The 23,970-nt window shown below is 39.3% G+C and overlaps 1 protein-coding gene across 1 annotated transcript; it reads right to left on the bottom strand.

Moving 5' to 3' along the window:
* Positions 1 to 1,049: 1,049 nt before the first annotated feature.
* Positions 1,050 to 5,987, bottom strand: LOC131247114 (uncharacterized). Its single transcript, XM_058247554.1, has 4 exons — positions 5,633 to 5,987; positions 3,621 to 3,757; positions 3,426 to 3,523; positions 1,050 to 1,257 (listed from the first exon to the last, which is right to left on the bottom strand). The coding sequence occupies exons 1-4, from the start codon at positions 5,985 to 5,987 to the stop codon at positions 1,050 to 1,052; spliced, it is 798 nt and encodes a 265-aa protein (XP_058103537.1).
* Positions 5,988 to 23,970: the final 17,983 nt, after the last annotated feature.

The raw sequence follows: 23,970 nt of genomic DNA, 5'->3' as shown, positions 1-23,970 counted from the left end.
AAATTACTTGATTAGCATTCAATAATCCAAGCTTCGTTATGCCTATCTTTGTTCACATAACGATACTATATGATGTTAAATTCCTGATCTGGTATACTTGGTCAATATACACACTTAACCAATGTATCAAGTTTATTTAAAATTTTCAAAATTTCAACACCGGTTTAAATTTTCTTTTAAAGTAATAATATAATACATATACTTTTTGAAAAGAAATATTGTTTGCAAGTAATTATAATAATTCGATACTACTGGTGAATAAGTCTTCAAGTATGCATGTATTAATAGTTTTAGAAATTTACAGTGTAATTGTCTTGGAACTTCCACACACGGATGTGTAATTTACAATCGACTAAGCCGCTTTCTTATTGTAATCAAGTCTGAACTAAACCATTTGGACCGTCTTCATCCTACACCAATGTAGTTAAGTAGTAACATCCAATCATATCCTCCTGTGCACAAGAGGAGGTTAGCTAAAGATACAAAAAGCGGGTTTAAGACTTATATAAGCCATATGAATTGCTTTATAAGGGGAGTTTATTCATTATTCTTAATAATATTTGCTCTTCTTAGAGGTTTTTCTGCCAGCGGATTCAAAGTTAGTCTTGGATTCGAGGTTTATCATATATAAGAAGATGGTGATCGTTGCCTCCTCTTTTCAACCATGCACCCACTACGCCAAGTGGCCAGGAACTAAAGACTTGTCCATTGTATTTCAGGCTCATTAAATTTTAAAGCATCTTACATGGTAACTTCTTAATCCAATTATACACACACTTGGAGAGAATGTTGCCATCCTTTTTTTTTGAAAATTTTTTTGAAATTTTTTATTTTTAACGCACGCACACACACCCCCTACACACTCACACCGTGGTGGAATTTCACCACCATGGGTACTCGAACCCTTGACCCGGTTTTGAAACTCCTAAGAGTCTACCACCGGAGCAAGAGTAAGGACCCGAATGTTGCCATCCTTATTCTTCTAATCCTCAGCCAGTACTGTGGGTGTTTCCATTTTTCTCCCATTCACCAATTTTCATTTTCTGCACTTACGAATTCAAAATTTCCATCCACTCCTTGGAAATCATCACCTTGGGAACCAGTGGTTTCGGTGCCGGAGATTGTTCGGGAGTGACATTCTCACTACTCTGGATCATTGGGCGTACTCTAAGCATTTCAACCTCTCCATCGCTCTTCATCATCACCATGTTGCATGGTATCTTCTTCGCATAGAAAGCTTTGTTCTTCCTTTGGTGCCTGCAACAACACGATTAGTCATTCATATACAAACATACATACATATGTGCATGTGAAGCATCTATTATATTCCCATTGAGGCTCGCACTTTGCACCCCTGATGTCATGTGCATCAAGACCATTCATCTAGGAGTCCCACGGAATTTGGTCCAAATGGCAAAAAACAAATAATTCACTGGAGCTCTCACCAAAACAAAGCTAAGTTACAAATTTGAATATAGAAAAGCAGTCTTGGATTTGCCTTTATAAGGATGATGTGAATCCTCTAGTTTGTGGCAATTTAGTGCTGGTCATTCAAGATGAATGTTTCGCATCATCCAATGATGAGGTGCAAGGGACAAGCTCCTTAGCATTTCATCATCAACAGCAGTTTGAGCAATGATCCAATGCCAATATTGATGATATAGTCCGATTGGACCAATTTCAATAAACTCTGAACGGTTTGATTTGAATTATAACGAAGATCAGTGTCCTCATTCGAACGATAGTGAAGATGAACTGCGAATTCCTTTGTGGAGCTAGGTGGTTGCTTATGTGGTCATGCACTATTGGGAGTTGAAGATGAACATAACATCACCCCAACCAGATGATCAACTCAATCTGATTAAGGACTTAAAAATGGATCAACAAGACCATCTCACATGCTATCAATGGATGACTTAAATCGTCCTGTTCATTTTATAGGATCTTAGTGGGGTGTCTTTGATCAACCATTCATGCTATTTTTGGATCAAGTGCAATTCATGGGGAGCCCCTGATATCTAAAGATAGTCAATTATCATAGGTGGGAGTCATCCGAGTCTACCCGGCGGCAATGGGCTTGGTCAATGGATCCATTAAAACAAACAAAAGCCCTAGTGTGCAGTTGGCATTGTTTTCAGGGTCAACTTGAAATTCGATTAACTCAACGAGTCAGTCGAATCAAAGAAAGGTTATTAGGAAAATTTAAGGAGAAGAATATCACACAATAATTATATATTATCATTATTTAGGATTTTTGCTGCAAAATTACTTAGGAATCAATATTTTACTAAATAATGCCCCAAGGGGTGCTTTTTGAGGAAGGAAATTAGAAAAATGCCTCATTCAATTTTTTAAGAATTAGTTAAAGTTGAGACTTGTGGGGCCATGTGGTATGTGTATAACATCCAAGCCATCCAACATACCCACCCCACCATGATGATCACAGCAGCTAAAAATTAGGCCAATCAAATAATCAGATAGGCACTTGAATTTGGATGTTTTGAGTGGTGTATATCATTTTTATGGATTGGCCCACCTTGTGATGGATCCCGAATATTTTTGATTCACTTAATAATCATGTTGGTGTTCTCTTATTGGACGGGTTGGATGTTAAACACATACCACGCGGCCCAACAACACTGTATTCTCCATGTTGTAAAGAACAAGAAAATGAGGACAGTAACATAATTTCTCTTCTGAAAAAGCATTGCCCAGGGAATAGGAGCTCTTGGAGGCATTATTTGGTAAAATCCAAGGTATTCCAGGGTAAAATCCCCTATTATTTATGATCCTTCTGTTTGACTCGCGATTTGCCGGGTTGAGTCAAACCAGTGAGCCATGAGACTAGTATGGGCTTGCAAACTATGGTTTGGACCATCCAAGCTACATACAAGGATTTGCACGTGTAAGGTGTAAGAATTCTATAACGTAGGCCTTATTGATCAATGGTATTGGATTGTCATAAGTGTTGAATAGTGTGATCGGGAATACTAGTGGACCCATTTAGTTGTGATCCATCTAAAATTGTGTATGGGTGGTGCACTACAACTGTGTCGCATACACAGTGTCCTAGTGGGACTAGGCCAATTACCAAATTCGTGTGGAGACTTACAGAGATGAGTTTTGATGGGTTTCAAACTCCTCAATCTCTAAAATATATAAACAGGGCTGGGTACCAAACCTACGTGTAACAACCGAAACTTTCATTCCCATCCTAGTGCTTCTCGAAGGGCTTATCTAAGGGTGTAAGGTGCGGAAGGCTACAGCATCAAGCATGCAGCAATGACGTCCCAATCAGGTATTCATCTCTACTCGATGCTAGCACGGTCCTTTACAATTCCACATATAGTTTACATAAGGTTGGAAAAATTCGTACTAAATTCAAATATCAGTCAAAAGACTGGCATTCCTTGTCCACTGCTTACTTATCAAAAACCACCCATGCCGCATGAAGGTTTGTAATATGCTCCACAGCCACAAGCCGCAGCGGGTCACCCATGGCAACTTTCATATTTGGAATCACCTGCACTTATTGATGTGGAATTGTAAGTTAAAAAAAATGCAACTGTCTAGTAAAGATCTTTTAATGGATGCAAGAAAGTTTTAGAGAGTTTAATTACCCTATACTTCTCACAAAGCTCCAGTACTGCTCGAACTGTCTGATATTTTCTATAGTTCTTCCACTCACTTATCTCTCTCAATGCGTGCAAATCATCCAGGTTCAGTGTCCAAACATGTAACCATGTCTTGCAGGAGACTGTAATAAGTCCAAGAAAAATAAGAAGCGGGCTCCATTAATTCTCCTTCTGGATCATATATTTGCTTCTACTTTGAGAAATGCCACCTTGTGAGTGCACTCGCCTCACATGTGGAAAAGACGTAAACATCGGCGACACCAGAGTCACTTATCAGGGGAACCATATAGCGTAGATGCCATGTCCTAAAAAACAAAATCAGGCACCAGGTGATCGTAGGTGCTTGATTTTTAAGATATATCATCTTCACAGTATGAGTTGCCTGATGAGGGGCTGATACACGCACCATGGCGTGCCTCATTTTCACATGCAAGGAAAGTCTACTTACAAGGTGCAATGAGAATATCCTGGTAACCTTTTTCATGGAAAATGATGGCATGTTTGATTAAATGTATTCTAACGTGATGAAATGTAAAAGTACAATGATTACAAATTACAATACATGTCTCCTAGTCAACAAATAATTTAACTGAGAATTCCAGATACATTTGGTAAAATTGTAATATTAAGATGTTAAATTAACGAGAAAAATACATTGATTCTTATGTTTGGAAAGAAGATTTCTATTATAATGTATTGAAAATTTGCAATAGTTGAAATTACTTTACCTTTCTTCTATTGCATCTGCATTTAACTACACCGAATTATGTGTTTAAACAAATATTGTAAAATTGTAATAATGATGCTTTTACATTACAATAATCTTAAATACTTCTATCCAAACAGGCCATTACCATATAGACTCATTAATAAAACATGAAAATCCGGTTAGAATTCCCTTAGTTGTACTCTCTGTGGAATTTCCTTTTTGGGCCCCAGTGGGCCCCTCTGTTATCGTGGCCGATCATAAGATAGGAGGACCCACAGCAATTTGTAAATGGCCCAAAAGTCACTCTAATCATATGATCATAGTCATCCATTTAGGAATTACATCCATTAATCAGATCATACCTTATAATTTTGCAGGTGCTTAGTTGAACGGCTGTAATGATTCAATCAGAGTGTGTAATCAGTAGTAAGCCAATTCTATCCAATGGTTCACCGTAGTAGCAGATGGACCCACCTGCAGTACCTAATGAATTTGCATGGTAGTGCGACTATAAAAATTCTTAATACATCATTCCTGCATTTGCTTAGATTAGTTTTTATTCTTAACTAATAAACCCTCCCTAGATTAGTTTTTATTCTTAACTAATAAACCCTCCCTTTTGAAAACATGGAGTTTTCAGATGCAGTTTTGCTTGCTATGATCATGAATAGCTTCTAGGAGCTGACATCCAAAAACAGAATTTCAACATCCATGGGGGACCAAGGAACAAGTGCAGACCATGTTCTCTTTTGGGGCTGAGTTCTTCATTGACTTTTGAGATTGATAGGAAAACAAAAGGTGGGCACCACACATCATGGATTGTCCGGGTTAATAATTGAACATTTGCCTATTATAAATCAACAAGGACCGTCTAGTCTTGTAGAGATTGATCGGACGGTTACGATGTTCATGTCAAAGTGACTTTTAAGATGGGTGGGCAATCAAAGTTGGGACACGCATGGTGGATGATCCACGTCAAGGAGAGGACCTACTCCATTTACAGTAAATATGGCCCGTCTATTTTCATAGACAATGATTGGATGGGATTTTTCATAGCCAATATACAAAAAGGATTTTTTTTTTTTTTTTTTTTTGTTTGGGGGGGGGGGGGGGGGGGGTTGGAAGGATTTTATACAGTAAAAGGTGAGACCACATGATAGACGTTCTAAATCAATGATGAGACCTTTATTATAATTAATATGGAAAAATATTTATTTATCTATTCACAAAAGAAGTAATATTAGATATGCATGGACTGTGAAAATGGGGGGAGAGTGAAGGATCTTACGACAAAAGTTGAGCCAGGGCATTACACCAAGGAGAGTGACAACGAAGCCAGGTTTGATGACATGAACCAAGGCCCACTTCAGTGGTTCCAAAGAGAAGCCTTTGAGAGCGTCCATCACAATGACCACATTCCTACTTGTAGAGGAGCAACTGGGTGATTCCCTGTACTGAAAATCTTCAAGCAGCTTGCCAATTGGGACGGGTGCATGTCTCTCTATTCCTGAATCCTCTTCCTCTTTCTCCTCCTCTTCCGTTTTTGAATATGCCATCATCATCATCATTATCATCTTCTTCCTAATTGGGACGTCTGCATGTCGATGTCTTACGTCCTCCTCTTCCTTCTTTACACAAGCCATCATCTTGAGAGAGAGAGAGAGAGAGAGAGAGAGAGAGAGAGAGAGAGAGAGAGAAGGGATTTTGGTTGAAGCCTCTTTCCACCTTTAATGAGGAGAATCAATGGGATGAAAAAGGAGCGAGATTTACGAAGGAGTCTGTCCTAAGTCTGCTATAGGCCTAGGGTTTTCCTCCCAACTTCAATTACCAAAGCTGTAGCAGTTGCCAAAGACCAGTAGCTCCAAGAAAGTATGTTAGGAAATCTCGCACGAGAGACGTACTAGGCGGGCACACGTAACGACATCGCATGCATACAAGAAATCCATGCAACTCAGCACGTGGCGACCGTTGAATATTCACTGACCCAAAAAACTAAGAAACCGAGGTCTCCTCATGAGCTGGCCCTGGCCGGCCAGTGGCTCTAAACTTGGCCCATGGACTGGGCTTGGGCTTGATATCTAGGCTCTGTTCCTAGCCTGGTCTGACCCATTAGCCAGTTCCAATAATCAGGTGGGTGCAATTGTTATACAAAAAAGAGGAATGATTTGGAGGCGGTTTAGCAGGTGACCCCAACACGCGAATGGATTAGGTGCGCCCCAGCCTCACCCAAGACGGTTCGGTCCTTACTGTGGGGCCCACCTTGACGTATTTATTCTACATCCACACTGCCATCTATTTTGCCATATCATTTTTGGATGAGACCTAAAATAAAGCAGATCCAACGCTTAGGTGGACCAGCCTATGGGAAACAGTGGTGATTGAAGATCCCACCGTTGGAAACTTGCCATCGCCCATGGTAATGTTTTGGTATTGTGTATTTGCCATCTGGTTGATAAGGTCACGCAAACTGGATAAAGTTAAAAAACAAATATCGTCTGGGCCCGCAAAAAGTTTTTAATGGTTAATCACTAATATTTTTGATGGTATGTTCCACATGAGATTTGGATTTGTTTTTGTGAAAGCCCTCTTATGTACGAAGACACATAATGCTCTAACTTTCTTGGTTCTCTTATTTGTCTGTTCTGGCTTGATTTGATTATAGTGTGGGATTGACTAAGAGGTAAAAGTGCATTTGACTTGGAGTCGCCAAAATCTAAGGCCGGCTAGAAATTGTATAATCACTTTAAAAGTCGGGGAATCTTAAGATTACCAAGCTCAATTGACTCCTGCGGTTAGTCTGCCACCGTACATTTTGAGTAAGGGTCTCAATTATGAAAAAGGGAAGGGGTTAGGCATCATTTTCCAACCGTGTAATGCCCAACCGTGTAATGCATGATCTATACTTCACAAGATTTTTTTTTTTTGGATTCAAAGAAATTTCAACGTTGCTACATCTAACTGTGCTTTGCAAAGTTTAAGACTCCAGGTAAGAAAAAAGAGAAATGGAAAGAAGATTATGATCTTTGTAAAGTTTATATTCTAAATTGTATGACAAACCCCATGTTTGATCTTTATTGTGACCATAAATCCACTAAGGATCTCTAGAATACTCTCACAAAAAACATACCGCATTGAAGAGGTTGCATCTAAAAATTATGTGGTAAGCTATTTTAACCGCTACATGATGGTAGATGGCAAATCTATTGTGGATAAAACAGAAGAAATACAACTCTTCTTCAATGAAGTATTACAAGAGGGCATTAAGGTTGATGAACAATATTTGGTAGCATCTGTTATAGATAAATTACCACCCATAGAGAGTTTATTTGGTGAACAATACTTGGTAGAGTTTATTTTTGGATTTGCTTCTGGTTATGGTTCTATGACGAACATTGGTGCTGAGTTCAAGGCGGTTCATGATGGAATCCTTTTGTGCTTGGAAAAAGGTTTCTTCCAAATCATAGTGGAATCGGATTCGAATCTGGTGATTAAGGTTTTCAACGAGGGGGCTAACATTGGCTGGGTATGGAAAGGTTGGATAACCCTTACTGATAGGCTCCGAGGTCTCACAACAGTGAATTTCAAGCACATCTATAGGGAGGGCAACGACAAGGCTGACGGTCTTGCTCGGGTGGGCAGCGTGTCCCAATCTCGGTTATTTTTCTCCTGTTCTGCTGATCTTCCTCGGCATGTGAGGGGTGTCCTTTTCCTCGACAAGGTGGGGCTCGGAGTGATTAGGGAGAGGAAGAGTTAGATTGTGTCCCCTCCCCAGTTCTTTTTTTTTTTTTTTGTAAAATTTGATTTTTTTCCTTTGTTCGGCCTTTACGATAGGTCTTCCTTTGGTCCTTTTTTCTGAGGAAGATCCGAAGCTCTATAATTTTTGTCCATAATGAATATAACACTTACTCATTTCCAAAAAAAAAAAAAGAAAAAAAAAGGAGATAAATTACCACCTATGTGGAAGAAATTCTAGAAGGACCTTAGAGGAAAGATTGATGGTTTTACAATGGAAAAGTTGATTGTGGATATTCTGATTGAGGATGAGTTTCGTCTTCAAGATTGTAAAGACAATGATCGTCCTAAAGTCCATAATGTTGATACTAGAATTCAACATCCCAAAAAACCAAATAATCATAACAGTAAATCAAATCATAACCTGAAAAAACTGGATGAGAAATTCAAGAAATTTAAGGCTAAGTTGGGTTGTTTTGTGTGTGGTGTTCCAGGTCATTTTGTTAGGAACTGCAAACATCATAGAGGAAGAGTTCAAGCTAATATAGTGGAAGCAAATAAAGCAGATAAAGTTAACGAAGAGGAACAACTGGTAGCTATGATTACGAAGACCATGCTATTGATGTGAAAGAAGGATGATGGCTTGATTTAGGAGCTACAAGGCATATTAGGTCGGACGGATCATGGTTTAATACCTATGAATCGCCCTAACATCACTAGATTATTCATATGGCTAACAAAACAACTGCTAAAGTCACTGAAAAGGAAATGTGACTCTTAAGTTTCATTCTAGGCGAGAACTCATCTTTAAAGATGTATTGCATGTCTCTGAACTTACAAAGAATTTGGCGTCTCATCACTTGCTGGATGAGGCTGGTATTAAGGCCGTAACTGAATATAGGCAAGTTATTTTTTCCAAGAATGAAAAGTTTGTAGGGAAGGCTTATAAAGTAGATGGCATGTATAAACTATATGTTGACTTGAATAAAGCTTCTTCTTCTTCTTCTTCTACTTACTTTATTAGTGTTCATAATATGAATGTTTAACATGGTAGATTGTGTCACATAAATCCTAAATATGTAAAAAGGATGTGTGCATTAAATCTAATTCCTAAGCTAAGTGACAAGTTCTCTTATGATAAGTGTATGCACTGTATTATAGTAAAATCGATTAGGAAGCCCTTTCAATCTGTCGATAGGGTTCTAAACTCTTAGGGCTGATCCATTCTGATATTTGCGACCTAAAAGAAACCCAAACCAGATGAGGTAAAATGTATTTTATTACCTTTATTAATGACAACTCTAGGTTTTGTTTTGTGTACCTCATTAGGTGTAAGGATGAAGCCTTAGGCAAGTTTCAAACCTTAAAGACCAAAATAGAAAATAAGCTTAATAGAAAAATCAAATTCTTTAGAAGTGATAGAGGAGGTGAATACACCTCTTTGACCTTCTGTGAATCCCATGGGATTATTCACCAATTCAATTCTCCCTACGTACTCCTTAGTAAAATAGAGTTACTAAGATGAAAAATAGGACGTTGATAGACCTAATGAATGCTATGCTTAGTTCTTCTGGTCTACTTGATAACTTTTGGGGTGAAGCAATTCTAATGATTGTCTATCTCCTTAATAGGATTCCTTCGAGCCAAAGTTTTAAATCTCCTTATGAGTTGGGGAGAGGTATGATTCCTAACTTAAATTATCTTAAGATATGAGGCCGTCTAACTAATGTTAGACTGGTAGATCCTAAATAGGCTAAGTTAGGAGATAAAACTATGAGTTGCGTATTTGTTGGATATACACTCAACAGTAAAGCTTATAGGTTTTTAACCCTAAGTGACTCTATGATTAAAGAATCCATAAATGACGTGCCTCTTCGAGGAAATATTTCCTTATAAATTTGAAATTAGTGGGGGTGAGCCTCTAGATCCTGATACTAGATTTGTCGAATGGTCTGTTCTAAAGGATTTTATTAACCTGAAGCTATGCCGAGGGCCAGTAAAAGGCTGAGCATTGCAAAGGATTTTGGACCTGACTTTTATTATTGCAATGTAGAGAGTGATCCCGCCTCATTCCAGGAGGCCATGTCATCTCACGATGCTTCCTTTTAAAATGATGCTATAGACATAGAGATGGACTCCATTATGGCTAATCATACTTGGAATCTATATTTGACTTACCCGATGGTTTAAAACCATTCGGTTGTAAGTGAATTTTTAGGAAGAAGCTTAGACCTTATGGCTCTATAGACAAATATAAGGCCAGATTAGTAGCTAATGGATTTAGATAAAATGAATTAATAGATTTCTTTGATACTTATTCACCTGTCTCTAGAATAACATCAATTAGAGTATTGATCGCTATTGCATCATTACATAACTGAATTATACATCAAATGGATGTGAAAACTGCCTTTTTGCGTGGAGATCTCGATGAGAAAATCTATATGGAGCAACACAAAGGGTTTGTAGACCCCACTCAACCTTTAAAGCCGTGTAGATTAGTTAAATCTACATATAGCCTTAAACATGCCCCTAAACAGTGGCATGCTAAGTTTGACTCCATTTTAAGAGATGACGGCCTTAATATAAATGAAGTAGATAAATGCATATATTATAAGAACAATGGTGCATTGAGTGTCATTATATGTTTATATGTTGATGACTTTCTAATATTTAGGTCAAATAATAACATCATAAATCAAATCAAAACTTTTTTATTCTCTAAGCTTGAAATGAAAGACTTAGGAGTGGCTAATGTGAGCCTTGAGATCTAGATAATCGAGAAAAAGATGAGATACTTCTTTCTCAATCTCATTATATTGAATCCATTCTAAAGAAATATAACATGTCAAAATGCGAACCCGTTTGCACTCCTTATAATCCTAGTTTGCACTTATATTCTAATAAAGGGACCAGTGTGGATCAGAATGGATATGCTAGTGTCATTGGTAGTTTGATATATTCGAATAACTACACTAGATCGGATATAGCCTATGTTTTAGGGAAATTAAGTAAATGAACATTGAGAACCTATACATAAGAGTGTCAAGATATTTGAAAAAGACTCAACACTATAGTGTACATTATGGTAGATATCCAATGGTATTAGAAGGATATTCCGATGCTGATTGAAATTCTATCTCTAATGGTTGTAAAGCAATTAGTGGCTACATCTTTTTCATAGGAGCCGTAACTTGAAAATCTAAGAAGTAATCTATTATCTCGAATTCTTTTTTTTTTTTTTTTTAAAAAATTTAATCTAAGGAAAGGTGGACTCATTCCACCTGAATTTTATAAATTGTAATAGATTATACAGCCATTTGGGTGAGTCCTAACAAAAAGATTTCGGACCTCGCCTATCATATACCAAAATTCTCACATTAGGCTCTATTCAAAATTGACTTAAAAGACTATCCACTGATATCAGCATCAGCGCCGAATTAGAAGTAGGAGGATGCCATTGACGCACAGGCTAGTGGCAAAGGACTCATCCCATCTACCGCAGACGATGAATGGAGCGAAAAGGCTAAGCATTTGATTGTCCTGATGCTCCCTAACCCAACATTGTCTAGCACCAAAGATCCTCTAATTCTTCTCAGGAGGTCTGCTCGGTATCTGAAGAATCTGTTGGTGCACCCATCACTGACCGACCTAGCCAAAGCATCCGCCACCGAGTTACCCTCATGGAAAATGTGTTGAAAAATAAGGTTAAGGTAGCGAATCTTTTTATGGATGGCCCCCATCCTATAACAGATGTTCCATGGACTGGGGGTCGAGGGATCTCTAGCTGCGTCCACTATAAGCTTGGAATCGAGCTCAACAATAATGTTTGAAAGGCCCAAATTGGAACAAATGTCTATGCCATCAAGCATAGCCCGTGCTTCCGCAATTGTGTTCTTTGATCTACCATAGTTTTTGTGGAAGGCAAAGATTAGCCGCCCTAAATGGTCCCTGCAAACTCGCCCTCCGCTCTCACCTGGGTTCCCTCTCGACGAACCATCAATGTTCAGTTTCAGCCATCCTCTTCTCAGTTTCGTCCATTTAACAATTAGATCAGATTTCGCTTCAGGAGGTAAATAAGTAGTTTCCATTCGAAGGGCTTGTAAAGTGACAGTTTCCGCCAGAGAATTGCTATCCATCTTAGACAGAGTGATTCCTACTTCCCGCAACCATCCGTTAACTTTGGAGATGTTCTGATTGGCTGACACCTTAGAACCTTCAAATCTGGAAGTGTTTTGGCTCGGCCATGCATAACTCCTAGGTTATGAAGCAGGGTGCCAAACCCATTAAATGTTTGAGTCTGGTGGTGCGGGTAGCCTTGGAGGTCCAATGCTTGATCTTATGATGGATGGTCTGATTGGGAATAGTGGGAATACCAAAAAGTTGGGAGAAATGGGCCCATACCTCTCCCGCAATGGTGATCAAGATCTTCCTCATGAGGAGTTGCAGAGATAGAAGGATACGACTGCAGAGGATTGCCGAATTGCATCTGATTAGTGTCCTGAAAGCTTTGTACTGGTCTGAGTTCTGGCAATTGGGAGGGGCCCACGATGGGCGTTTATTATCTCGGACTCAATTATGGAGTCAAAGCTTATACCTCTTACATTCATTGTAGAAGAAGGCGAGTGGTTGAGAAATATTTTGTATGATATTCCATTTTAGAGTAAACTTATACATTCAGTTAAGTTAAATTGTGATAGTAATGCAGCTATCAGACATGCTAACAATCCACAATATAATGGTAAAAGGAGATTTATTAGTCAAAAACACAACATGATTATAGAATTACTCAAAGAAGAACTAATCTCTATAATTGAAACTAGATCGCCAGAAAATCTGGTGGATCCTTTAACTAAGGGCCTTGCAAGGGAAAAAAATCTATAACAAGGTGAGAGAAATATGTCTTAAGTCAATTGATTGAATTACTTGTAATGGTAACCCAACCTGTATGTATGGAAACCTCATAAAACATGTTTAATAGGAAAATGAGTTACATAGTGATTCTATGTGGTGCTAGATTAAAGAAACAGAGCTTCCTGATCCATTATAATGAAGAACCAATACAACTTGTGACAATTTAGAGGATAAGGTTAGACCTCTTAATGAGTATTATATATAGTCCTTATGTATGAGATGCATAGTCACAAGTGTGTCATTGATAGACTCACCTATATGAGTGTGAAGGTTTGGCCACCTTCTACAAGATTTTGGCTAATTTTCTAGAGTGCTCATGAAATTGAGTTTTTTTTTTTTTTTTTTAAAATTTTTTTTAAATGAAGGGTGGAAGGGTCCACCGGATATTCATTGATGAAAGATTGGATTGTACATCCATTCGGTTAGGCCCCAACAAAGATGAACCAGGCCTCGCCTATCATATGCCATTCCTATACAAGGCTAAAGCAGGAAAAGGAATATTAGGATTCCCTAATTGAACCAAGACCCGTCCGGTCCAAAACCATCTTGCCTTTGGAAAGGACAGGGAGGTCTGCTGGAGATGAAAATATCTTGTTCGACTAGGAGGCGCAGCCCAAGCGGGCAAAAATGTCAGCCATTTTGTTAGCTTCTCTAGGGATGTGCTTCAAGGAGATGGTGGCCAAGACATGATATGATCAAAATTGAGATTTGCGTATGGCTTTTAGTACATTGTGCTTATACGCACTATAGAAGTGACAGTTAAATACATGTGAGAAGTACTGATCTTACCAATAACTAGCTTAGTTTTGAAAGGTTTGGTACACTAAGTCTATGGTAAATGATTACTTCCCACTAAGATAAGATTCAAGTCTATGTGACACATTTATTTATACACGTGAGATTAGATGCTCACATATCTTTTAATTTTCAAAAATAGTGGGGAATTATTGGTTTGGTTGTATGGTTTTTTAAAAAATAAGAGAGAGAGAGAGAGAGAGAGAGAGAGAGAGAGAGAGAGAGCAATAAATGCTTTGAACTTTCTTAGCTAGGGTTTTTCCTTGTGGGAATGGTTCCACAATGGAGAGAAATGAGAACTTTTTCTCCTTTATGTATATGAGCATATGGTAGGCCTATGTTGAGCTCTTGAGTATGCTATGCCATGGACCACGCGGGCGCACTGCGCCATATCGTGTTGTGCAGCCGGGTTGGGCTCGGGCTTGTCTACATGATTCCTTTTGTTTTATTTTGTTTTGATTTTTTTTTTTCTTTTGACCCATTTGTAAAACTAATGTTTAGGTTGGCTAACACATCACCACCTAAGCCTTATGATTATTATAAATAGTATTTTTGAATAAAAAAATCTAGTATGCTAGTGGCCGCACTATCATTCTTTCAATCTTAAGAAAAAAAGAAGAATTTTCTCATTTTTTTCTTAAAGATTTCTATTACATACTTTTGTTTTTTCTATTCAAGTGGAAGTATTGTGAGCATCAACCAACTTAGTGTTTGAGTAGATCATTCCTAGCCAATTGTTGGATGTATCCCAAAGACTTTTCGTTGCAGGAGATTTGAATCAGTCGTCTAGCTCAGATAATCTTCAAAAAAGTGACATGGATCTACGCCTCCATTGAATTTGTTGATGATATCTTTTCCTTAATTCAATCACTCATGATTCAGGTTCATTCCTTCAGTGTTATTACGTGTATTTCTGATCTCTTAATTTATCGTTAATGTCTATTAATATTTATAAATTTATATTTTAAATTAATAAATTTTATGCATTGAAACCATAGTAGATACCCACTTTCCATAACCTTTAGCATTCATAAAGTCAGACCTATGCAATGAATCGCTCAGATCACATCTACACTGTCCCTCGCCACGTGGGTCAGGCAGCTCGGCCACCATCCACGCGAGTAATCAACAACACTTAAGGCCATGCAGCTCACACATGCACATGGGGCGAAACGTGTATACGTGAAATCTGTAATGTGGTAGAAGATACGAGATCCAAACCGTCCATAATGTAGATTTCACTTTCCAAGAAGTCCTCCAAATAAATCAAACTGGTCCACTCATCAGATGATAGAATCTGTGTGTAATCAATACATGTACGGGAACAATTCATTCAAATTCTGCATCCATCGCGGGACCGGATTCGCTGTTACCCAGGTAACACCTAGTAGGTGTAGCCTTACCATGGGGCCTACCTTGATAATTTACTTTATATCCACGCCTTCTATCCGTTTTTACAGCCCATTTTAGGACGTGGTTCCAAAAATTAAGCAAATCTAAATCTTAGATGGACCATACCATAGGAAACTGGTGATTGAATAACTGCCACTAAAACTTCCTAAGGCTCACTGTAATATTTATTTTTCATCCAGACTGTTGATAAGGTCAAGCAGACCTGGATGAACAGAAATGACAAAGATCAGCTTGATACAAAAATTTTGGGTTTTTAATGGTTATTTAACACTGTTTTTCAGTGGTGCGGTCCATCTGAGACTTGGATCTGTTGAAGTTTTAGAATCACGTCCTAAATGATCTGGAAAAACAGATGGACGGCGTGGATATACAACAAATTCATCAAGGTGGTGGGCCCTTCACGGTAACGGTAACACTCACTAAGGTGTTTTCTTGGTAAAATTTCCTACTGTGCGACCCATTTATGCACACTTCTTTTTACATCACCGGAATAAGCCCCAGCTGTACGGACGCACAATTACTGGATCAAAATGCCACTGCTTTTTCAGATGTGCTGGGGGGTTCCCTGTGGCTGATTATAACCGTAGCAATTGAACAAAAAGTTATATACTACCTCAGCACTACCGTCGTGCCGCGGCAGTTTGTGCACTTTTTTTTTTTTTTTTAAACATGGAGAAATTTATTCTCCCTGCATTTTTCTCTAATACATATTTATATAAATATGTATCATATAAATTTTTTTTTCTCTCTTTTTATCATATCTTTCTTTATTCATTTAATAAGAATATCTTCTAAACCAAAATTAGTTACTTGACGTACCATATATGATTTTGGGTAAGAGAAGCTACTTTACCCAACCAACCTGGTTATTTTCCAAGATTCCATCACGTCGATAGTGGAAAATCCATTTCATTCACTTCGCGGTCAATTTCAATTAGTTCGCGGTTAATTTCATTCATTTCATTTACTTCACGATCAATTCCATGCATTTCACAGTCAATCCCGGTGATTCCCCTTCACTTCACGGTCAATTCCATGCATTTCTCGGTCAATTCTAGCGATTCCCCTTCACTTCACGGTCAATTCCATGCATTTCACTGTCAATTCCATGCATTTCACGGTCAATTCTAGCGATTCACGTTCACTTCACGGTTTCCCTTCACTTCACGGTCAATTCCCTTCATTTCACGGTCAATTCCATGCATTTCACGGTCAATTTCGACGATCCCTTCACTTCACGATCAATTCAATTCATTTCACGGCCAATTCCCTTCACTTCACGGTCAACTCCGTGCATTTCACGGTCAATTCCCTTCACGTTCAATGCCATGCATTTCACTCCATTCACTCCCTTACACTCAAATACACGTCCGAACTCATCTCTGTCATCCCTATTCCCTCAAATACACGTCCGAACTCATATCTCCCATCCCTATTCCTTCTTTTCACCCATTTTCTTGATTAAATCTCCATCCTACTATTACATCACATCTTCCATGTTTTATTCTACTCAAGGCTACCTACATTCATTTTTTGAGAGGATGTGAATGCATTGATAAATGTAAAATATTGTAGGCTTTTCTTTGAAGAACGTGTTTCACATCAACGCACTCTTATTCTTTTTCTCGAACACGAATTTCACTGATACAGCGGCTGTGGGAGGTAAGGACGTTTAAATTCCTAAGAAATTACCTAGAATTTTGTGGTCAATTTCACGTGGTCAATTTCATGCATTGCTAAGTAAATTTTACGTGGTTATCCAATAAACTTCAAGAAGTTGGCGGTAAATTTATAAGTTATATCATTGTGTTTGTTTTCATAAAATGGCTTCGATGATCATCCCATGCTCATATGGCGGGGAGTTAGAAAGCGAAAACAATCGATACACGTACAAGGGTGAAATGCATGGAATTGATCGAGAAGTGAAGGGAATTGACTGTGAAATGCATGGAATTGACCGTGAAGTGAAGGGAGTTGACCGTGAAGTGAATGGAAATGACTGTGAAGTGAAGGGAATTGATTGTGAAATGCATGGAATTGACCGTGAAGTGAAGGGGAATCGCTGGGATTGACCGTGAAATGAATGGAATTGACCATGAAGTGAAGGGAATTGACCGTAAAATGATTGGAAATGATCGTGAAGTGAAGGGAATTAACCATGAAATGCATGGAATTGACCGTGAAGTGAAGAGGAATCATCGGGATTGACCGTGAAGTGAAGGGAGTTGACCGTGAAACGAATGGAAATGACTGTGAAGTGAAGGGAATTGACCGTGAAATGCATGGAATTAACCGTGAAATGAAGGGAGTTGACCATGAAATGAATGGAAATGACTGTGAAGTGAAGGGAATTAACCATGAAATGCATGGAATTGACCGTGAAGTGAAGGGGAATCGTCGGGATTAATTGTGAAATGCATGGAATTGACCATGAAGTGAAGGGAATTGACCATGAAGTGATTGGAAATGACCATGAAGTGAAGGGGAATCGCCGGGATTGACCGTGAAATGCATGGAATTGACCATGAAATGAATGGAAATGACCGTGAAGTGAAGGGAATTGACCGTGAAATGCATGGAATTGACCGTGAAGTGAAGGAGAATCGCGGGGATTGACTTGAAATGTATGGAATTGACTGTGAAGTTAAGGGAGTTGGCCGTGAAATGAATGGAAATGACCGTGAAGTGAAGGGGAATCGTCGGGATTAACCGTGAAATGCATGGAATTGACCGTGAAGTGAAGGGAATTGACTGTGAAATGAATGGAAATGACCATGAAGTGAAGGGAATTGACCGTGAAATGAATGGAAATGACCGTGAAGTGAAGGGAATTGGCCGTGAAATGCATGAAATTGACCGTGAAGTGAAGGGGAATCACCGGGATTGACCGTGAAATGCATGGAATTGACCGTGAAGTGAAGGGGAATCGCCGGGATTGACCGTGAAATGCATGGAATTGACCGTGAGTGAAGGGAATTGACTGTGAAGTGAATGGAAACGACCGTGAAGTGAAGGGAATTGATCGTGAAATGCATGAAATTGACCGTGAAGTGAAGGGGTATCACAGGGATTGACTGTGAAATGCATGAAATTGACTGTGAAGTGAAGGGAGTTGACCGTGAAATGAATGGAAATGACCATGAAGTAAAGGGAATTAGCCGTGAAATGCATGGAAATGACCGTGAAGTGAAGGGTAATAGTCGGGATTAACCGTGAAATGCATGGAATTGACCTTGAAGTGAAGGGAATTGATCGTGAAATGAACGGAAATGACCATGAAGTGAAGGGAATTGGCTGTGAAATGCATGGAATTGACCGTGAAGTGAAGGGGAATCGCCGGGATTGATCGTGAAATGCATGGAATTGACCACGAAGTGAAGGGAATTGACCATGAATTGAAGGGGAATCGCCGGGATTGACCGTGAAATGCATGGAGTTGATCATGAAGTGAAGGGAATTGACTGTCCAGTTGGGGTCGACCCCGACTTGTTGCATGTCTGTTGAACCTTAAAACAGTCATATGTTGCAAACTAGAATGAGTTTTTTGACATATCATATATGATTTTGGGGTAGGAGAAGTTGATTTAGCCAACCAACCTAGCATATTTATGAGATTCCATCAGATCGATGGCTGAAAGCCTATTTTATTTTTGTTTTGCTATAAATATTAAGTTTTAGTTCGATTAGGCTGCCCCGAGATTCTTCTCAACTCAAACTTGAAAACTTTAAACCCATGTAGTTAATCACTATAGAAGATGTTAATATTGTGAATTTCATGTTCGGCTCGGTGAATTTCATGTTAGGCTCGTTGAATTTCATGTTCAGCTCGTTGAATTTCACGTTAGGCTCGTTGAATTTCACGTTATACTTGTTGAATTACAGTGACAGATGCAAAATCCTAGGAAATTATTGCAAAAGAAAGTGAGGACAACAGAAAATTTCAAAAGCCAACTAGGGTGGCATAACGAGTCAAGGTCGACCTCGAATTAGTGCCAGTAAGACGGGGTCGACCAGGTCCAGATGGGGTCAACCTCGTTCCCCCTTAAAGCTCTTTGGGCCATACTTGAGTTATAGATTTATCCTGTGATTTTGGGTTCCACCCAAACTTGTTGAGGAAACTATAGATTCTTAATATACGGCGGTTTTAAAAATTTAACATTAGACCCTTCGAAATTATCTCACATACATCCTCTGTGACCTTCACGCCAATTGCTTTCAATGGGTCCCCGTATAAAGAAGAAGTGGAGCCTAAACAGCTTTCAGCCGAATGGGGTTGACCGCATCTAGACCCGGTCGACCTCCTGAAATCCATGGAATTGACCGTGAAGTGAATGGAAATGACCATGAAGCGAAGGGAATTGACCATGAAATGCATGAAAATGACCGTGAAATGAAGGGAATTGACTGTGAAATGCATGGAATTGATCGTGAAGTGAAGGGAATTGACCGCGAAATGCATGGAATTAATCGTAAAGTGAAGGAAATTGACCATAAAATGCATGGAATTGACCGTGAAGTGAAGGGAATTGATCGTGAAATGCATAGAATTGACCGTGAAGTGAAGGGAATTGACCGTGAAATGCATGGAATTGACCGCGAAGTGAAGGGAATTGACCGTGAAATGTATGGAATTGACCGGGAAGTGAAGGGAATTGACCGTGAAATGTAGGGAATTGACCGTGAAGTGAAGGGAATTGACCATGAAATGCATGGAATTGACCGTGGAATGCATGGAATTGATTGTGAAGTGAAGGGAATTGACCGTGAAATGCATGGAATTGACCATGAAGTGAAGGGAATTGATCGTGAAGTAAAGGGAATTGACCATGAAGTGAAGGGGAATCGCTGGAATTGAACGTGAAATGCATGGAATTGACCATGAAGTGAAGGGAATTGACTGTGAAATGAATGGAAATGACCATGAAGTGAAAGGAATTGACCGTGAAATGCATGGAATTGACCATGAAGTAAAGGAAATTGACCGTGAAATGCATGGAATTGACTATGAAGTGAAGGGGATTGACCATGAAATGAATGGAAATGACCGTGAAGTGAAGGGAATTGACCATGAAATGCATGGAATCGACCGTGAAATGCATGGAGTTGATTGTGAAGTGAAGGGGATTGACTGTGAAATGCATGAAATTGACCGTGAATTGAACGAAATTCGCTGGAATTGATTGCGAAATGCATGAAATTGACCGCGAAGTGAAGGGAATTGACCGCGAAGTGAAGGGAATTGATCGGGAAATGAATGGAATTGACCATGAAGTGAAGGGAATTCACCGCGAAATGCATGGAATTCACCGTGAAGTGAGGGGGATTCGTCGGAATTCACCACAAAATATATGGAATTGATCGCAAAGTCAATGAAATTTACTGCAAATTGATTGAAATTGACCGTGAAGGAATGAAATTGACCGCGAAGTGAATGAAATGGATTTTCAACCATCAACTTGATGGAATCTTGGAAAATAACCAACTTGGTTGGCTAAATTAGCTTCTCCTGGCCCAAAATCATATACGGTACGTTAAGTAACTCATTCTAGTTTAGGAGATATGCTTGTTAAATAAATAGAGAAAGAAATGAATTAAAAGATAGAAAAATACATTTATATACTTATATATACATATTTACATAAATATGTATTGGAGAAAAATGTAAAGGGGAAAAAGTTCTCCTTGTTAAAAAAAAAAAAAAAAAAAAAAAAACACCTGCTGGATTGAATCCCTATTGCTTTTGTGGGTCCCATAATGATGTCTATGTTATATCCAAACCGTCCATCTATTTGGCGAGCTCATATTAAGGCTTGAAATGAAAAATAAGACAGATATAACTATCAAGTGGACCACACTGTAAAAGGCAGTGGGGAATTGAACGTCTACCATTGAAACCCTTTTAGGGGTCACAGAAGTTTTGGATCAATGTGAAATTTATTTTTCTTCTTCATCTAGGTCTTTGTGACCTTATGAATAGATTGGATGGAAAACAAATGTTATGGCGGGCCTATAAAATTTTTAACGGTGAAAATCAAATTTCCCACTGCTCTTTGTGGTGTGGTCCAGTTGATCTTTGGATATGATTTTTTCTTTTTGGTAATGCTCCGAAATGATCTCAACATGGATGAACGTTGTGGATATAATAAATACATAACTGTGGGCCATGTAACTTTGATCTCTTTTGAACCGTTCGTGCAACTCGGAGATCGAGGAGCGTCAGCGCTCGTCTTCGAGCACCAGGCGATCCGCTTCCGGAAGGAAAGCATGGGCATTTTCGACCTGACAAATGGGGCCGTACAGCTGGGGCTTATTCTTGGGAGGTAAAAAGCAAGTGGGCTAAAAAAGGTTGGTGCGCCATATATTGGTCGTACAGTTGGAAATTTCTCCCTAATCATATACCCTGAATTTCTTTGGCATGGTCTCCTTCAAGTGCAGAAAACTCAATGAGCGACTCAGATGACTTGCACATGTAATCTCTCGCGACGTGCATCACAAAGTCCAGAAAACGGCCAAGGCGAAAATATATGCCTCGGACTCAAGGAAATGATCCCACAGTGGGTACTGCTTGATGGTGGATCATCCAGCCCTGTCCGGCCCTAGCCCGGCCCATTTCCACCCCTATGAGATGGGCCAGATGTATTGTGGCTATTAGAAATAGATTATCCATTTTCTCCTAATGGGTGGACTGGCTTTATTATTGTTCCCACAGTGGGTACTGCTTGATGGTGGCCCACCAGCCCTGAATGCATATTGAAACTTTTGGGTCTTGTTGTTGACTTGGACGGCTGAGGATTGTCATTGGAGAAGCATAGGTTATATAATTAAATCATGATGCCTTGTGGCTCAAGTCTCAACAACCAATCCTCCTTGTTTTATGCAATCCATTCAGATATATTATATGCCTACGTATTTTTCCAATTTATTTTATTAAGTCTCAACAACCAATCCTCCTTGTTTTATGCAATCCATTCATATATATTATATGCCTACGTATTTTTCCAATTTATTTTATTGGTGCATTGCCATATCTTAAACCGTCTTAAGTGTAGTTCTTAAGGCGTCTTAAGTGTCTTAAAAGTTGTTGTTGTTGTTGTTGTTGTTGTTGTTGTTATTATTATTATTATTATTATTTTAAGGTAGTTTGACAAATATTTTTTTGGAAGTATCTCGACACGTTAAAATTACTAATAGCCATGGGTGAAAAAAAAATTACTTTTTCACTTTTTACTTTTCTACTCTCTTTCTCTCCACTTAACAGTAGGGCTATGCATCGAATCGAGGTGGGCCAAGCTTGGCTTGGCTTGTTCGTGCTCTTCTCGAGTTCGAGCTTGAGCTCGAGCTTACTATTGAAGCTTGGTTTGTTTGCCAAAATTTTCGAGTTGAGCTCGAGGCGAGCTAATGGATCGAGTTGAGGCGATCTTACCTCGAGTCGAGTCGAGCTTGCTCCCAACCTGACCCAACCCGCAACCCACACCTGACTTAACCCAGCAACTCGACCCAACCGACTCAACCCCCAAATCAAATATTTAATTAATAATACATACACACACATATATAATATTAGATAAAACCATAGATGGTACTTTGTTGTTGATACTGAGAGGGAGAGAGAGAGATGAGAGCTCAAGTGAGTGTAGGCCGTATAGCTGAGACAAGCCGGGTAGACGTTGAGTCAAGCTCAAGTGAGTGTAGACCGTACGACTGAGACAAGCCGGGTAGACGTTGAGTTAAGCTTAGGCGAGTGACCAAGTGGAGAGAGAGAGAGAGAGAGAGAGAGAGAGAGAGAGAGAGAGAGAGGAGCGAGAGCGTGGCGGGTTAGGTAAGGAAATGAAATGATATAAGAGAGATGAACTTGTACGATAGGGTTTATGTTTTAATTTTTTTTTTAATTTTTAAATATAATATAATATACATTAATATATAATAATAACAATAATAATATATTCGAGTCAAGCCGAGCTCGAGCTCGAGCTTCGAGCCAAGTCGAGTTCGAGTTGAGTCGAGTCAAACCCCACTATGTTTGAACTTGACTTGTTTTCAAAACGAGTTGGGTCATATAAAGCTTGGCTCGCCTTGATTCATCGTTCGAGTCCAGTCAATTTGAGCTAAATTGAGCCAAGCCGAGCGAGCTTTTCGAGCTAGCTTGGGTCGTGTACAGCCCTACTTAACGATGTATACATATTAGAGGAGACTCCACATGATGAACGATCCACATTGAAGGTGGGGCTTATATGAAATGTGGGCTCCATATGGATATTAAAGGTGTGCCCCACATAATTAACATTCATGGTGGGCCCCCTGATGGATGACCCACATCAAGGTGGGCCTCACATAATGGGTTGTCTACATCAAATGTAGGTTCCTAATGATGAATGTCTCACATCCAAGGTGAGCCTGGCATGATAGACAACACACATTGAAGGTAGGGCCCACATAATGGACAATCAACATTAAAGGTGGGGTGCACATGATGGACAGTCCACATCATGTGAGCTCCACAAGATGTTCAGTGGACATTGAATGGGGCCCTACATGATGGATGACCCACATCAAGGTGGGCCGTACATAATATATGGTCCACATCAAAGGTTGGCTTGCACTAATGATGAATGGCCCACATCCGAGGCAGGCCCTATGATGGACAACCCACATTGAAGGTGGGGCCCACATGATGAATGCTCCACATCAAAGGTGGGCTCCACATAATGGGCAATGGATATTGAAGGTGCGTGAACAATAACATTGATGGTGGGCCTTACATGATGGATGATC

This window comes from Magnolia sinica, chromosome 5, assembly GCF_029962835.1.
Source record: "Magnolia sinica isolate HGM2019 chromosome 5, MsV1, whole genome shotgun sequence".
Classification (NCBI taxonomy): domain Eukaryota; kingdom Viridiplantae; phylum Streptophyta; class Magnoliopsida; order Magnoliales; family Magnoliaceae; genus Magnolia; species Magnolia sinica.
Note: the sequence above shows the minus strand (reverse complement) of the source record. Positions and strands in the feature narration are given on the sequence as shown.

Bases quoted from the DNA above. Each gene is read 5' to 3' on its own strand.
- LOC131247114 (XM_058247554.1), bottom strand. From the start codon at position 5,987: ATGGCTTGTGTAAAGAAGGAAGAGGAGGACGTAAGACATCGACATGCA. The intron at 3,524-3,620 runs GTAATTAAACTC...CAATAAGTGCAG, and splicing joins AGCTTTGTGAGAAGTATAGG to GTGATTCCAAATATGAAAGT. The intron at 1,258-3,425 runs GTAAGCAGTGGA...GTGTTGTTGCAG, and splicing joins GCATGGGTGGTTTTTGATAA to GCACCAAAGGAAGAACAAAG.